Source organism: Urocitellus parryii, chromosome 4 (genome assembly GCF_045843805.1).
Source record: "Urocitellus parryii isolate mUroPar1 chromosome 4, mUroPar1.hap1, whole genome shotgun sequence".
Taxonomy (NCBI): Eukaryota; Metazoa; Chordata; class Mammalia; order Rodentia; family Sciuridae; genus Urocitellus; species Urocitellus parryii.
In genome coordinates, this window is record NC_135534.1 from 55,723,070 (window position 1) to 55,741,836 (window position 18,767).

General features: G+C 35.3%; 2 protein-coding genes across 2 annotated transcripts in view; one reads left to right on the forward strand and one right to left on the reverse strand.

Moving 5' to 3' along the window:
- Positions 1 to 2,875: 2,875 nt before the first annotated feature.
- Positions 2,876 to 3,811, reverse strand: LOC144254416 (olfactory receptor 5P4-like). Its single transcript, XM_077797575.1, has one exon. It carries the CDS (start codon positions 3,809 to 3,811, stop codon positions 2,876 to 2,878), a length of 936 nt encoding a protein of 311 aa, XP_077653701.1.
- Positions 3,812 to 15,672: 11,861 nt separating this feature from the next.
- Positions 15,673 to 18,767, forward strand: part of LOC144254246 (ovochymase-2-like) — a 35,165-nt gene continuing 32,070 nt past the window's right edge. Inside the window, exons 1-2 of the mRNA XM_077797262.1 lie at positions 15,673 to 15,760; positions 17,867 to 17,976. Coding sequence (XP_077653388.1) covers positions 15,673 to 15,760; positions 17,867 to 17,976 — 198 coding nt within the window. The remainder of the gene's footprint in view (positions 15,761 to 17,866; positions 17,977 to 18,767) is intronic.

The following is an 18,767-nucleotide window of genomic DNA, read 5'->3' on the forward strand; positions in this document are numbered from 1 at the left end:
GGGGCTTATGGCTTCAGAGGTCTTAGTCCTAAGACAGCCAGGTCAATTTCTCAGGGCTCAAGGTAAGGCAGAATGTAATAGTGAAAAAGTGTGGCAGTGGAGAGCAGCTCAGGATGTCATCAGGAAGCAGAGGTAAAGATTCCACCGACTGGATTTAAAATACACGCCCACAGGCAGTCCCCCACACTCTACCTGCCTTCAGTTGCCTTCAGTTTAACCCCATCAGGATTGATTGGGTTAAGGCTCTACTAACCCAATCATTTCACCTCTAAGCCTTCTTGCATTGTCTCACACATGAGCTTTTCGGGGATACCTCACATCCAAACCATAACAATACATGTATCAAAAAAATCACATGATACCTCATTAGTATGTATACTGTTTTATATGTTAGTTTAAAAATAAATTTAATTTAAACATTTTTTTAAAAAGATAGTGTGTTGACTAGTTTGCCTCAAGATCTGAGCTTATGAGAACAAATATTGGCGATAATACTTGGCAGTCTATTGGGTGAAAGAACAGATGGTAAAGAATTTGAGGGACAAGATGATGAGAGAGGCAATTAGGAGCCATTTGCAGGTGTCACCGAAATAACTGGGGATTTGGATAAAGGTGTATATTCATTTTAAGCAATGTCTTCTATAACAGAGCTGCCCTCTGAGAGAGCAATAACAAGGATTATACTGTGTGTTCATTCTTCCTACCCACCTTCTTTTCTTCCCTAGGGAATAGACTCCTGACACCTCATTCCTTTTGACCTGTGAATAGAGTGGTAGAAATCTGAAAAACTTAGCAAATTTTCAGAATTATAAAATAAATGGTATTATAATAAGAAGTGAATATGCCTGATGAAATCACTAGCATTCCAATATTTTGTTTGTTTGTTTGTTTATAGTTACTGGGGATTGAAACTAGGGGTACTTTACCACTGAGCTATTTTATTTTATTTTATTTTTATTATTTTTTAAGACAAGCTTTCCCTAAGTTGTTGAGGACCTCACTAAGTTACTGAGACTGGCTTTGAACTTGTAATCCTTCTGCCTCAGTCTCTCTACTCACAGGTGTGCACCATACATCCAGTTCCAATATCTATTTTTAACAAATTGATTGGCAATCATTTCCACTTTCATTCAGAAAAATAAGAACAAACATATCAAAAATTCCCTATCATGGGGCTGGGGATGTAGCTTAAGTGGTAGCGCCCTCGCCAGGCACACTCGAGGCGCTGGGTTCGATCCTCAGCACCACATACAAATAAAGATGTTGGGTCCGCCAAAAACTAAAAAATATAAATATTAAAAAATTCTTTCTCTCTCTCTCTCTCTCTCTCTCTCTCTCTCTCTCTCTCTCTCTTAAAAAAAAATGTCCCTATCATGAACTTTAATGGACATGACATGGGATGATAGATCCACAGACACAAGACTTCTAATTCCTAATGGAGTCTCAAGAGAATCATCTCCAGTGCAGGACACTCATTAAAATCTTCACAGTCCAAAATTAGACCTTAACAAATAAAGAAGACACTACCTTTATAAGATTCTCAAATTTCAGAGAGGATTTATCACCGAACTTCAAAAGGGAAAAACCTTAAAATTTAGTATAAAATATATGAAATCAAAGGAAGAGCCACAGAAAGCAACCTCTAAGGTGTGAGACTAAATCTTCCTACAGCATAGTTACCTCATGATCTTAAATGACTGGAAAGTGATCCTCCTTCTTTACAAGGTAGAAATAAAGGGATTTTTTTTCCTCCTCCTTATGATAAACATTAGTCTGTCTTCTGATAATCAAGTGCTTATGAGTATTTATAACTTGGTAGAAGGCACTGAAAAAACTGTGGGCACAGCACAGATAAGCTGGAAATGAAGAATATTGCCAGTTCCTTATTATTGGTAGAGACAAAAACCAAGAAAATTGTATGGGGTGGGGGAAACAAATAGAAGGATTGACCCAATGTTATAGCCTTCTTGTTCTCTGGCGGCTGCTAGGGTCATTGGGGTGGAGGAAGTAGAGTCATACTGACAAACTGCCTATCACTGCTGCTTTTGAATAGCATGAGCAAAGCAGAAAATACCATCAACATATATGACAAGAAAAGTATCATAAAAAAATCAAAGGTTCTCCTCCAAAATTACTGATAAAGATTATGCAAAAAAGATACCCTGCTATCTTTGAGATTTCTCCTGGGAGAGACTTCTCAACAACTGTGGTGAGTGCTGAGTGGATATGGATTTTTTGACAAAGCTCTTCCAGCAATATTGATATATCCCCTAGTAGAAGAGCATTGAGGTTGGTCAAAATAATTAAAAATTCAGCTAAGATATAGAAGATTTGTGAAAAATTATAGTTTAAATTGATCCTATTTAAATATATATATAACACACAGCTTCACTATTTTCAAAGATTATGATATTCCTGTGTAAGAGAGGCCAAATCTTCCTTATAAGTGACTGGTCTATCAACACTACCATCAATTGCTTTGACATTGAGCACCTGATGCTCTCCAAGATGTTAATTTTTATGATCCCATTTAAAACATACATATTACTTAAGCAAAAGGTTGGGGAAAACTCTTTAGTCAAATTTTCCCTAAATAATAGGCAGAGGAGAGAAAAATTGAAACTATGTTTTCCAGATATCCTAACCCCAAAATATACACATTAAATATGAGCCCAGCAGATGTCTGTGAAAATGATATGCTTTATTTTGTTACTCTAGAAATTTATATATTAAAGTTGGAATTAATCAACATACTGGTACTTTAAGATATTTCTTCACATAAAACAAGGCCAATTGGCAACATAAATTCCAATTGCAGATGTTCTCAAAATGATTACTTTACAGCTTCTCAATTCACATTGAATTCCTTTCAAAATTAGGGATGTGTTTTTACCATCAATTTCTTCATGGCCTCTTTTACCTCCTTATTTAACCTCAGACTGTAGATCAGGGGGTTCAACATGGGGATCACAACTGTATAGAACACTGACACTACTTTAATATGGTCGGGTGAATGACTTGACTTGGGTATAACATAAACAAATGTGACTGTCCCATAAAACAAAGTGACTGCAGTGAGATGAGAGGTGCACGTAGAGAAGGCCTTGTGCCTTCCCTCAGTAGAGTGCATCCTCAGGATGGAGTGGAGAATATACAGGTATGAAACACTGATGGTGAACAGTGTGATTACAATGATTGACCCAGCTGAGATGGCGGGAGATATTTCAGCAATGTAAATATGGGTGCAAGAAAGCTTTACTAGTGGTGGGAGGTCACAGAAGAAATGGTTGATTGTATTTGGCCCACAGAAAGTCAGGCTCAATAAACAGCTGGTAAATGATGAAGCATTCATGATTCCACCCAGATAGGAAGCCACCAGTAAAATGATGCAGACAGTGGGAGACATGTGGGTGGAGTAGAGCAGGGGTGAGCAGATGGCCACATAGCGGTCGTAGGTCATGGCAGCCAACAGGAAGCACTCAGCTGTCCCAAAAATGACATCAGAGCCAAGCTGGGCTATGCAGCCAGCAACAGGAATGGTAGTTCTCTCCCTCAGGAAACTGACAATCATGACAGGTGTGACTGACGTGGAGTACCCAATGTCCACAAAGGCCAAATGGCTGAGGAAGAGGTACATTGGGGTGTGAAGCTGAGGGCTTCTTCGAATTAACACGATTATGCTTGTATTGCCCAATATAGTAATAACATAGATCCCTAGGAAGACCACAAAGAAGATGGAACAAAGTGTAGGATCTTCTGTTAACCCCAAAATGATAAACTCTGTCACCATTGTATAATTTCCAGTCTCCATCCTTTTTGGAATGGTATCTTCTAAAATAAAAACCAGTGGATATGAGAATAACTTAAATAATCTCAAAATTGATATATTTACTTCAATATTTAGCAGATTAAAATATAAAAATGTAGACTCACTTTTGTCTAATGCTTACACTTCACAAAATGGTTTCAAACATGTTACATTATATATGAGATGAAAATATTAATCTTTATTTATCTTAAGGCCACAGATACAAAGGGACCAATGATTTGGGGGGTCAGAACACAGTTCACACTCACTGCTACAACATTTAATCAATTCAGGCTGTTGAATGAATGCTTTGAAGTGTTGAATGTTGAATGATGGTTTGAAAACCTGAATGGTTAAAGTGATTGACCTTAATGTCAGTGTTTGGCAATATCCAGCTTGCTTCTATTTCTCAGTCATACTGGAGACCACTCTTCCCAGTCATCTTGCAGTTAAGTGGGAGTGAACTGTACATACCAAAGGGCTGCAAGAGGAAGTGTGTGTGTGTTCAGGATCAAATTAAGTTATTGGTAGGTAATTTCTCTTCTTTTTCCACAGTGACATATTTTACCTAATACAGCTACAGTATAGTGGTACTTTCCACCAGCCTGAGCTTTGAGTAAATCCAAGGGACAAAAAACATACTGAAATTATACTGGAAGTACAAAATAGATCTATCTGCATGAATCGAGTTTAAAACAGCACAACATCCTCTAATCTGTTTAATAAAATTACAGATTAGTTGTGAATAGAAGCTACACATAGAGTTTGATCCTGAGAGAAACATAAGAAAAAGCCCACTTTGGATAATTGTACTTTAGGAATTGTATCAAACTAATAAAATAATATATTTTATAATGTTATATAAATAAGGTATGCAGCAGAATAGGTTAACAAAACATTGTGCATGTGAGTGCAAACAGGGTAATACATAAACAAAAGGGATAGAAAGAACTAATTTAATTTAACAAAAAACTAGTGAATAGTTTTAACTAGGAGAAAGCAAAAAATGAATAAATCTAGTTTTAGTTAAGCAATATTGCTAACATAAACTATCTAAAAAACATTTCAACAAAATACTTATACAAACTGCTTACTTAGGTACTAAAAATATTAAAAATGCTCAACATCTCTAAATCATTAGGGAAATGCAAATTAAAACTAGAGTGAAATATTCCCTCACACCTATTGGAATGACTATTATCAAAAGATGAGAGATTACAAATGCTGGCAAGAATGTGGAGAAAACAGAATCCTGGTACACTTGGTTGGAAGTTCAATTAGTTCAGCTATTTTTTTTTTTTTTTAAAGAGAGAGTGAGAGAGGAGAGAGAGAGAGAGAGAGAGAGAGAGAGAATTTTTTTTAATATTTATTTTTTAGTTCTCGGCAGACACAACATCTTTGTTGGTATGTGGTGCTGAGGATCGAACCCGGGCCGCACGCATGCCAGGGGGAGCGCGCTACCGCTGAGCCACATCTCCAGCCCTAGTTCAGCTATTTAAATAGTATGGAGGTTTCTTGAAAATCTAAAAGTAGACTTACCATAAGATTTAGTAATTGCACTTCTGCATATATATCCAAAGGAACTGAATTGGTATGCCAGAATGATTACTGTACTTCCACGTTCATTTAAGCATTATGCACAATAGCCAAGATATGAAAGAAACCTAAGCATCCATCAATGGATGAATGGATAAAGAAAGTGTGATATATATACAGAATGAGATATTATGCTGCCTTAAGAAGTAGGTACAGATTGCCATTTGTAATAACATGGACAAACCTAGAGTATTTTATGCTAAGTGAAATAAGTCTGACACATAAAGACATACACTGTATCCCAGCTATAGATGGATCATTAAAAAAAAAGACCATCTCATAGAAACAGAGTTGAATGGTGTTTACCAGAGGCTGGGGACAGACAGGAAGATAGAAAAAGGTGAAATGTTGGTTAAAAAGACACAAATTTTAGACAGAAGAAATATATTTTAGTTATATTGTACTATATAATGTACATGATGACCATAATTAATAATAATGCATTATATATTTCAAAATTGCCCAAAAATGGATTTTAAATGTTCTTATTAAAAATGATAAACAAGATGATGAATACATTAAGTAGATTTAATATTTTATAATGTATACACTCTTTAAAACATCATGTTGTACCCATGAATATATACAATTATTATTTGTCAATCAATGAATTATTTTTAAAAGTTCAGAAGCAGAAGTGAACTTGCATGTAATAAAAGAAACCCTCACTGACCAAAAATAATACAAGAGCAACCTGCACTGAAACAGAACTGCCACTGTCCAAAGACATATGCTAAACTCTGTAACTAAGGATTTGTGCTCTAATAGTTGCAAAGGCATGGAAGATAAGGGCTTGGGACAGTGCAAAGAGAAGAGTTTAAAGTGAGACTCCTACATTCTCTCCTGACATATTTTCTCTAAATGCAAGAATCCACACTTTCAACCTTAGCAGACAGTTTTTTAAAACATTCTCATACTAGTTAAGAGAGATGAGAAGGAAATTTTTCTGTTTCATCCGAGTCCCTAGGAGAGAGGGGAAAAAAAAAAAAAAAAAAAAAAAACTAAGGATCTCCTAAGAATCTATTATATTGGTCTATCCTAATGGAGTCCTGGGGTTTGAATTTATACTCATTTAGTCATAAATCCCAAGTTTTGAAATTATAATAAGTAGTCATGCCCTGACAATAATATGCTAGATTACTATGATATATCACAAATGTGATATACTAAAGATGTATTTTGGATGATTAAAGGTGACTGCAAATTTTGTTCTACTTTTGCCATTGAGAGAAGAGTCTAATTCCCTATGAACTTGGGTTTAAGGGAAACTTCGTGACTTGCCTGAGATGCAGAGGTGATGTTCTGATATTTTTGAGACTAGTTCATAAGTAGTCACAGCTCTTGGAATGTTCATCCTTTTGACCATCTCTCTGGGAACCTAGCTGCCACACTTAAGCTCCAAGTGTTAGCCACATGAAGAGACAATGTATAGTTGTACCAGTTGACAGCTACAGCTGAGCTCCCAGCCCATGGCATCAACTACAAGCAGTCCAGGCCAGGCACATTCGTGAAGAACCCACTTGGGTAGTGGATCCTGTAGCCACAGTAGTGCCAGCATGCCACATGAAATCATAGCCAAACCATATAGAGGAGCCCTCCCCAACTTCCTGATCCATAAAATTATGAAGAAGAAAATAAAATGGTTCTTTTAAACCATGGTTTGTTATAGTTTATCAGTAATTGATAAGTAAGTATCTCCTAAAAGAGAAAACGCCAAGTCTATCTGGAATGACATACCATCACCACAAATCCCAAAGGATCTCTTGTGCACAGTCCCACAAGAAGACATGGGCTATCATGAGTGAGCACAAATAAGAAAGTAATAATTACAATCTAAGATTCCCTGTGGTGGAATTATCTAAAACAGGATACAAAATACTTACATTTAAAGTAATAAAACATGATATTAAAAATCAGAGAAAGGATCAAGATACTATATTTTTAAAAAGCAAATATTATAAAGAATGACAATGACAATTACTAGAAATGACTAGAAATGAAAAATATTGACATTTGATTAAAATTCAAGAAATAGTTTAAGCAGAACCGTAGATATTCTGACTGTGGAAATAGACAGGTGAGTATCCCCCCAGTGAGCAAACTCCTGGGGAGCAACTGTCACCCTTATTCTCACGATTGGAATGCCCAGCCTCCTCCCTCTGAGGTAACAACTCTGCAGGCACTATCTGGTTTCCTTAGAAATCTCCTTAGATAGAAGGGGCTCTGTTTTTGTGTCAACCTCAGTTAGCTAGCACTCAGGTTAAAGAAATACTAATCAGAATATGGTCATAGTAATGGGGATATGTGTTCTTTGAGTTAATAAACTCCCAGGCAGGGAGGAGTGGTCAGTTCACTTCTTCATTTCTTCTTCACCACTTCACTTCACTCTCTCCACTCCATCCTTATGTCTGCTTGTACTTTCGTGTCTGTCTGTTCTTTGTGCACCTCCTTACAGGTATCCCTCCACAGGTGCTCCTTTACACAGAACATTAGGCACAACTAATCTGAAAGAACTGTAACCTTGGAATAAAGTTTTTTTTAAGAAAACACTGTTGGGGCTGGAGTTGTAGCTCTTTCCTAGCATGTGTGAGGCACTGGGTTTGATCCTCAGCACTACATTAAAGAATAAATAGATAAAATAAGTGTATTGTCAACATACAACTAAAAAAATTTAAAAATCAGAAAACAGAGGGGCAAGATAATTGAATAAATGAAAGAGACATTAAGGTAGAAGATGAAATTAGAGTGCCTATTTTTCACACTCAAAGTAAGTTCCAGAAGCAAATATTAGAAAGAATAAGAGAGAAATAATTTTTTATATAGTCAATGGCTGAGAAATATTGAGATTGATGAAAAATATAAATATTTACATATAGCAAGCACAAATAAGAATCTTCTTACAGTAAAACTGAAAAATAATAAACATAAGGAAAAATTCTTAAGTTAGCCAGAAATATTAGAAAATTTCTTATGAAGTCATGGAAATTAAATTAACAGAAGACTCTCCACCAGTAATAACAGGAACCAGAAAACACTGAATAAGTTCAAAGACTTGAGAGAACATTATGACCTAATTATAACCAGCAAGATAAGCTGAAGCAGAACTACAGTAACCTAGAAACATTTTCCAATCTGGAATTCAATAGCTATAGGTAGTGTAAAGAGAAAAAGTACAAAGAAAAAACTTCAGTAATTATCACATTGTTTCAGATTTCATTGATTTATGCATTTTGTTTATTTATATTTATTCACACTTGCATATATATATTTGTATACTATTCCTTCCTATGTGTGAAGACCTTCTTTCTGGTTCATTTTCCTTTTACCCATATTGATTTAGGGATTCTTTCAATGATGTGCTGTTTTGTGTAGTTATTTTTATTAAGGAGTTTTTATTAAGGAATTTTTAACACTTAACAATAAGAAATGAACAAAGATCTGAAAGGTGGATCACCAAAGAAAGGCCTGAACTAAAGTCACTGACAACAGGAACTCTTCTTCTCACAGAAAAAGGCACAAATTGGTGCAGCCACTTCAGAAGATGGTTTGACAGTTCCTCATAAAATTAAAAATACCCTTATCATGAAACCCATTAATTGTACTCATTGGTATTTACCCAAATGAACTGAAAGCTTATGCTACACAAAAATGTACACCCAGAGGTTTATAGAAGCTTATTCCTGTCAAAACTTGGAAGGAATCAAGAAGTCTTTCAGTTGACTGAGTGGATGAATAAACTGTGTTTATCCAAATCTGGAGAAACCTGAAATTCAAACCCAAAAAGACCAAGAAAGATGCCCAACAAAATCCAGCTCTTTCTAGACAAAATACTGGAAGGGGGCAGCCTAGCAAGACAGTTCTACTGTTAATAACTGATTCTACTCCACAGGCAAATGTAGAAAAATGGAGCTCCTCTCCCACCCCAGCATCAAAAGATGAGTGGGGAAGAAATTGCTATCAGTGCCCTTCTTAGTCAACCTTACTAATCTTACCTATCTCAATGCAGAAAGAATTAATTAATGTGACTTAATCCATTTTTCATACGAACAAAGCTTAATATAATAACATATGAATGCTACATCTCTGGCTTCACTAACTATAGCTCCGGGATTGTGTCACAGGTTAAAAAACACAATCTGGAATAAATACTATTTTTATTAGAAAAATAAATACATGAAACACCCAAAGGAATTTGAAATGTGATGAGTGTTAGTATGAAGTGAGAGGCATAACATGCAACGCTGTAATTAAAATAAGATTTCAGAACCCAAATTTCTGGGGCTAAATTCCAGGTCTACTGCTTACCATCTAGGTAATTTTGGAAAAATTATATAACCCTTTTGAGCCTCAACTTTCTTTTTAAAATAATACCATTAGTCTTCTATGTTTGTGTTAAAGGAGATAATGTGTGCTAAAACACCTAGCAATTAGCAGCAATGAATTAGTAATTCAAAACCTCTTTTAAATATGCAATTATTAGCTTTCACTGTAAATGCAAAGGACATTTATATATTAATAACAAAGTGGATGTTACCTGCTGGTCAAATATTATGATGAGGACAGATTCTTGGAGTCATTTCTATATAGCAGGGCTTATTTATGTAAGACTTTGGACTATTTGGAACGCTAGATCATCAGTACCTTAGCATTAGACATGCACAGTTTTTTTTAAATATTCTATTGAAAATCCAGTGGGAGAAAATCCAATGAGACTAAGAAAATTAGGTGTGTTTATGTATTCATACACCATTATGCTGGCTAAGATATTCATTAAGATCTCAGGGGCTTCATTTATTCTCTTTATTATTAGCATACAGGTAATACAAGTGCAAAGATCTAATTAGTTTTGAAACTTGACTTGGATAAACATAATTAGCATGAGCTATGCTGTGATCATCAGTGCCATTTCCGAGAAGCAGCCATAACCAAGTGTCTGCTGTCAAGCGTTTTCATGAGGTTTATATTTAGTTTCACCTTATGGAGCTACAGGAAGAGCTGTGATGCTTTCCTCTGTGTGAAAGTGACCCACATTACAATTGGTTTGACATATATATATATATATATATATATATATATATATATATATATTTTATATATTATATATATAATATATATATGTAATATCTTCAAAATCGTGGGCTCTGAAGATAGTGATCTAGTTATTGAAGGTAATTCCTTTCCCTACTCCATAATCATCTCTATCCCAATACTTTTAGTAGTAAGCCAAAAATCTTTTCCTTTTTAAAATTTCCATGTGGTTTTTAATAAGGGATGCTAATGTCATAATTTTTTTCAAAAATATTTTAGACAATTCCATGTATGTATTAATCTTTTTCATTCTTTGTAATGATTCATATGATTTCAATGTATTTATTTTTCATTTAATTATAGCCCTTCTCATGTTTCATGGCAACACTATTTCTCTATGATGTACACGAAGAAGGGAGATAGTGGATCAAAAGATTTGCACAATTTAAATTCTAGTAGATACTGCCAACTGCCCCTTAAAGACAACTAGCACTGTTTAAGGAATGATGTTTTGTTAATAAGCTATCAGATCACACTTTTTGTTATTTATTTGACCTACCAGTTCCTCCAAGTCGTGCGTTATAATTATGGACTTTCCCCCCCATTTCACCGTATTCCTATTAGTTTTGTTTTAAATATTTCAACACTGCATTGTTAGATTTATAAATGATTGTGACTGCTATAAGTTCCTGTGAATTTCACTTTTTATTTTTATAAAACCTTTAAAATTGTTTTTTTGTCAATCTCATTCCCATCTGCAATATTCGAGAGCACATATTTCCTTATTGATCAAACTTGTTCAGTTTTGCAATGAATACCACCATTATTGTGACGGTATCTAATTTTGAGTTTTCTTTTTATTATTTTTCCTCTGTTATTGTTGCTTTGGTTGTTGTTTTCCTATCATTATTTATATCAGTTAGATTGAAATTCATTTTTCTTTGTATTGCTTTCAACCTAATAACACAGAATTTATGTACCTCATTTCTACTTTTCCTATAGTTATGACTGTATTGCACTTTAGGTAAACTTTCTACCACTGAGCTACATCCCTGACCCTACAAACTCCTAATGGTTTAATACATTGTTTACTTATTCTGTCAATGTCTGGAATTAACTTGCTCTTAAACCCTAACTTGGAACTTGACGAGAATCTGACCTGTCTGTCCCTCTCTCTCTTCCAGCTTTTACTACTCCCCATCTCACGTGTTAAATCATCGAGAAATTTAGCTATGAAGTGTTTGACCAACAATTATCTAAACTAATAAATGACTTTTATTTGTTCCTTTACTCACTCCTGTTCCTCAGGTTTCACATGTGCCCATCTACTCTCTCCTCATCCAGAAAGGTGAGTATTAAAATTTCTGAGTCTTTCCATGATATGAAAATGGATTTTTTTCTCCTGCTTGAATCATATATTATTTGGATATAGCATTCCATATGCATGATTATTTCCCACCACACAACTTTTTGAAGAGTTGCTTTTTTATCTTTTAGTATCTAGTGTGGCTAATGAAAAGTCTGGTGTTAGTATTTGCTTCCTCTATAGATAATTGTTGTTATTTGTGAAAATTTAGGATAGTCTCTATATTCCTTGTTTTTAAAATTTCATTACATGACTTTGGAAGTAGTTGTTTCTTGTCATTCTTCATGCTTGATATTTAAAGAGACGTTTCTTTCTGAGAATGCTTGACTCTCTTCAGCACTAAAGTTTTTTTCTAATTATATTATTAGCAAGTTAATTCCACTCCCACTTTACTGGTCCCTTTGTTTGGGATTTTTACTACATACATGTTGGACTTCTCAATCAATGATTCTCATCTCTCACCTTTAATTTTTTTTCCCCTTCTTAAAAAAAGGCACATTCATATATTGCTGATGGGACTGCAAATTGGTACAAACACTATGGAAAGCAGTATGGAGATTCCTCAGAAAACTTGGAATGGAACCACCATTTGACCCAGTTATCCCACTCCTCCGTTTATACCCAAATGACTTAAAATCAGCACACTACAGTGACACAGCCACATTAATGTTTATAGCAGCACAATTCACAATAGCTGAACTATGGAACCAACCTAGGTGCCCTTCAACAGATGAATGAATAAAGAAAATGTGTTATATATAGTCAATGGAATATTACTCAGCTTTAAAGAAGAATGAAATTATGACATTTGCAGGTAAATGGATGGAGTTGGAGAATATCATGCTAAGTGAAATAAGCCAATCCCCAAAACCCAAAGGGCAAATATTTTCTCTGATATGTGGATGCTAATTCACTAAGGCAGTGGGGGTGGGAGTGCTTAGGAAGAATAGAGTTATTTTAGATTCGGTAGAGGGGAGTGAATGGGGGAGAGCAGGTATGAGGATAGGAAGTATAGTAGAATGAAACATACATTATTACTTTGTATACATATATGACTGCATTACCAGTGTGATTCTACAACAGGTAAAATCAGAAAAATGAGAAATCATATCCCATTTATGTATGATATGTCAAAGTGTCTAAATGCATTCTACTGTCATATATAACTAATTAGAACAAATTAAAAAATATATAAAGTAAAAATTTTTTTCTCCTTCTCTTTGACCTTTTGTACTGTGTTAGGCACTTTCAGTGCTGCTTCCAGGCTCAATGATAGAGAATTCCCTGCATACATTTTGATGTTCAACCCATCAGTTGAGGGTTTTGCTTTTTTAGAAGAAATTCAGCAATAAAATTTTTATTTTTTAGTGCCTAAAATAAGCAGTTAGATGAGCCTAACACCCGGAACACAGCCACAGTCCCAGCTGCTGGTGTTCAGGGAACTTGTGCGCCCCTAGTGGTCAAGACAAAGCACAACCAGCCTTGCTGCTTCCTCAGCAAGCACCAGCTCACCCCTGAAGTGGCATGCTGGATGGAGGTGTGCCAGAGTGGAGTCACCAGGAGCAACATCTTCTCACCTGAAATGGATTTTTTTTGCTTGCAATATTTTCTCATATCCCTTTCAGTAAATTAACTATACTTTTTTAAAGATTTTATTCTAATTGCTTTTAGTAAACTCTGTTTCCATGGATATTGGATATTCTAATGATTACATTTGGTGTATCTCCTCCATCATATTGTTTACTCTCAGCAATCAAATGTTTCTTTTTTTCTTTCTTTTTTAGTTGTTTCTTGATCGTTGTTCAACCATTTTCTTCTGATTATCTATTTAAGCTTTGATGTGAATGCCATAAACGTTTGCCACAGCCATTTCCAGTGCTCCTGAGAAAGGGACAGGATGTATTATCCTGGAGTTCAGGAGCTGGATTTCTGAACCTGTCCTCGTTCTTTCTTGATGTGGCCATCCACCTGGAGATGTGCCTTGCCTCTTAGGTCCACATACTCCCTCACACATCCTTCCCAGGGAAAACACTGTGATTCTTATTTGGAGTGAGTTGGAGTGGGAAGAATTCATATGTCTAAAATCTACTGGGCCACCCAAACATTGACCTGGGTAATATTCTGAACCTTTTTCCTGCTCCTTTTGCTGCTACCTCTGAAGTTCTATTACTCTGAAACTTTGTCAGCATTTTTTTCTTAACAGACATGTAAGCCTGTGGTTCTTCCTTCTATTGGACTCCATCTGTTTTTTATCTTTCTAAAATAATTCATAATTTGGGAATACTAAAATTTTCCCTCCACTTTCTGATTTTCCAGCATTGCTATGAGTTCATTTACTTAACACATCTTTCTTATCATAGACCTGGAGCAGGAACCGGAGATCATAGTTCTCAAGAGGTCATTTAATCCAATCCCTAAGTGGAGTTGCTGAGTCCACCTGGTTTATTCCTTGCTGCAACAAAAGATGATACACTTGAAACTGAAGGCAAATGAAAGATAAAAATTACAAATTGAATTATAAAATAATTAAGGGCAATAAGAAAGTGCCTTATGGATAATCAAAAATAATGAGGTTGCTGATAAAAAAAATAGATTCTAAAAGGGCAGAAATTATTTGGAAATGAGAGACATAGTACAAAAAGTTTAGACAAGATATAGTGAATTTTGGAGTCCAAAGAGCCATATTCCTTTTGAAGTTACTCTGAAAAGTGATTGATGAAATCTAATAGAATCTTTAAAAGCATTTGTCAAAGAAAGATTGAATTTTGATTATGGCTTAGGCATTGATTGATTACATACCTCTTAGGATTGATATAACCCCCAAATTAACAGTCGCAAATTTTTGATTTCAGAATTAAGAAGCATAAGTTAAGGATGATGCCACAACGAGGGATTTGGTTTCCTTCTTTCTGTTTTTCCTAAATATGCAGCACTCATAAATTTTGGGTTTAAAATGTTTATTTTGCACTTACATTATTTTCTTTATTTAGATTTGTTTTTTTCAAGTTGGAAATGTTGCTACAAGAAAGTTATGGACTTTTAGTCTGACAATTGCTACTTTGAGAAGGCAATTTCTAAAAAGTTGACATAAAAATCTCATATCCTTATGTGGTTATTGTTGGCATTGATCAATTCTTATTCGTTTCTTACACAATAATGATGTGTCAAAGTCTTAGCCAGGAAAGAGGAAGACTTATAAGTAATCATAGCTACTTTCCTGTGCCTACACACCTACTAGTAGTAAATGTGAATATTTAGTGTTTATCTTCTAGAAATACAAAAAACATGGTGGGAGAATATAGATTCACAAATATCCTTATGGACAGTATCCAAAACAACTGTCTAGTAGCATGAATTCCTGAGTATACTACCCAAGTCTCTTTTCTCTCCTCTCCTTCTCTAACACATGGCAATCATAGCCACATTTGGGAAACAAAATTTAAATAAAATGTTTTAGTAAATTCTGATGCTTGTTTGCAAACAGGTACGGAAGTCTACTCTTGCAAACAAGGACAATTTTGGTATTCAATCCTCTTTTGGAAAACAGTAACCTATACAAAGGAGTAAGTATTGTTTGCAAATGAAGACCTTAGACGCCAGACACTTTGTTAGTCAGAAACATTTCTAGGGGAAGCAACTAACTGATGTAGGTGTAATGAACACATAAGTCTAGATGAAGACTCTGCTTTTGTGGTTGATTCTCTACATTTTGCAAGAAACCACATTGAGAAACATCATATGGGCATGGTTGAATGCCTCAAGCCTTAGTTAATGAATGAACCTGTTTTAAATTGGCTTATTTCTGGTCTCCCAAGAATTTCTACTTTTGTTCTCCTTAGTGTCTTTAAAATTTCAGGGGCATTTGAGTTTCAAAATGCCTGTAAGCTGGAACAAGATGATTTTGCTACTAGGAATGGTCTGTTTGGAACAAGGCACATCTGCAAATCTTCCTCTTCCCAAAGGTAAGTTCCAAATAAGCTCTATAACTACCTTTGTCTCAAGGAACCACCTTTACTGACAATGGGCATCACAACTGCACTCCATATTATTTTGGAAAAATTGAACAAGCAAATATGTTTTAGAGTTCTGATTATTTCTTCAATAAATTTTTGATTTTGCTCCTACAATCGGCATATGAAATAGGGCGAAATGCTTAAGGAATGCAACTAAGTTTGTTTCACTTAGGTGTACTAAGTGAACTGGGGTTATTTATTTATTTATTTGGACATGTTTCATAGTACCATCTTTCACGGAGCAAACTCTGCACATAAGCATAGGTCTAGAAGTATTTGTAATCTTTTGGAAAATTATATTGCTAGGAAATATGAAGCATGTTCACTGTGATAATTGGAAATAGTCTTTTCCTTGTGATTATCATAATCTGAAAATAGTTCTTGGCAGGCTTCTTTGTGGTCAGAGTTGTGCCAGCCCAAAGAACCACCATGTTTTCTGTCTTTGCCTCAGTGAGTTCAGGAAATAATAAATTTCTGTCTTTGCTTCAGCGAGTTCAGGGAAACAATAAATTTTGTATCTAAATTATTTATGACTCATTCAGCTGAAGCAGTTAGAAAATAAGCTGTTGATCCAACATTGTACTCCCACTGGCTTCAGAATAAAAAAAAAATTGAGCATTATATTCATGCACTGCTATCATTTAGGTGAGCATCTCTTTGATTCTTTTATTTTTTTCATCTGAAATGCGTAGATAACAATGCTTGATCCTTAGGCATGGAATGAAGATTAAACAGGGAGTTCTATGAAAGAGGTTTTTATATTTTAGCATATTTGTCTAAATATCTGTGTTATTAGAGATATGTTCTAAAGAAAAAAACATTTTGATGACTCACTTAATTTCCAGGGAAAATAATGCTGGGAATTGTGCTAAACCTAAGAAATACAGAGATGAATAAGATGTAGTTCTTTTCCTCAAATAGTTCATGGTCTGATGATGGAGCGAACTATACAAGTATAGCATGGTAAAAGCGATTAAGTAAGTGATGGGCTGGGGGAGAAGGATTGCTACAACAACCCAGGGGAGAGACCCTTAACCCAGTTTTAAGAAATCAAGGACGACTCCTCACTTGAGATGATTTCCAAGCTCAGAAGTAAATGAGAGGATTTATTTAGGCAAAGGAGTGGGTAGATTATGAGACAGGGTTTTATAAACCCTCCTAAAATCATGTGGAAAGACCTACAGGAAGAACATGTGCATACATGCCATCTCTAAATTACCTGGTAGAGATCAGTATCTTTAATCTAACCTATTTTTTATTTGAGAAGTCAAAAAAGCCCACGGAGTGAAAATGAATGCAAATTTTTAAGGGATAAAGTCTTTTCCACAAAGAGGAAAGATTTGTCTTATTACCTGGCAACCTTCTAATCTAAACTCTGGTATGTGAATCAGGACACTGTCTTCACTCCACAGTCCTTTCCATCCCAGCAGAGAAATCAATCCAGTAGTATTTGTTAATATATGACTGTGTGACTGGCACCACAGACTGCAGTCTCAGACTCAGTCTCATGAGTGGAACAGAGAAATATGCACACAACTGCAATGAAAGCAGAGGATGTTATCACTGACAATTAGTTGAGCAACTCTATTCTTCAGGAATTGTGGTAGATGTTGTGGATGTCAGTATTTCTAAGACTTATGTTCCTATATTTGAGGATCCCACCATACACTTGTGTTGAAAGACACAGAAATAGCCATAATGGTGCATGATAGATATCATAGAAGAGAATACAGAGTGCTGTGAGAAAGTTCTCAGGGGCTAGAGAGCTCAGAATCAAAAGAGGTCTGCATTCCTAATAACCCACTGGAGACCTCCTCCTGAGGCCTTAACCCATACTTCAGGAAAGTATATCCCTTTATGATATACTTATCCTACATTGACACAAACTGAGCAGTTTACTGAAAATTAAAGCAAATCCCAACAACTAACTTAGAATCACTTTGTAATCTTTCTACTCCCTGTCTTGCTGATTTTTCATGCTCAGAAGGCTTTCCTATGTTGCTCAGTATTAGAAACTATTTAGTCACTCAATGTTTGTCTTATTTTTTTCCCCAGGTACTGAATGTGGGAAGAATCTGGCTAAGATAGGGCCTCAGAATTATTTTAACATTTTCAGTCGCATTGTTGGGGGAAGCCAAGTGAAAAAGGGTTCTTACCCCTGGCAGGTGAGTCTCAAGAAATATTCTCTGGTATGTGAGTTGTGAGATGTCTCAGGGCTGGATCTCCTCAATAATTGAGTCTTCAGTGCTCCATCCTGTCTAGTCCTTCACTAACAATCTTATGAGTGCATACAAAAATCCAAGTTCCTCATGAAGTACAATTGAGTTCCAGAAAAAGTTTGTTCAGAACAATTATATGCGCTGTTGACTTGAGTCACAAACTATTAACAGTAATGCAATCCATAACTTTCAACCCTTAAGACAAAAATACCACTTCAAGAAGCTAAAAAAATGAATTTACTATTTAAAAAACAATTCTTGATTGAACGAGTATATTTTAAAATATATTTGACTTGTTATAGTTAAAGACCAGAGAATCCACTTTGTGTTTGGGGTGTAAGGTTCTCAGGTATATAATAGGACCTCTCACAGAGTAGTCAAGAATACTGCCTCCTTAGTATCTAATGTCCTAGGAATTCTACCTCAGTTTAATTTCCTGATCCTTCTATGACATGAAAATGGATTTGTGCTTCTGCACCAGCCCCAGGGTTTGCATCTATTGTCTTTGAAACTCTTGAGATTTTCCTTACCCTTGAGGGAACATTATCTTCTTGCTTCTTAAATTTCCATTAAAGCAATCCTTCTTTATTTTTATTTCTCATGGATAAGTCATAACTTTTAAGTCAATGAACAAATGTTAATGGTTGGTTGACTAAGTTTGTGTTCGGGAGGTTGACTGATTAGCTGAGTAATTGTCATTTGATTAGCTGGTTAAATACTTGATAGAATAGTTAGAC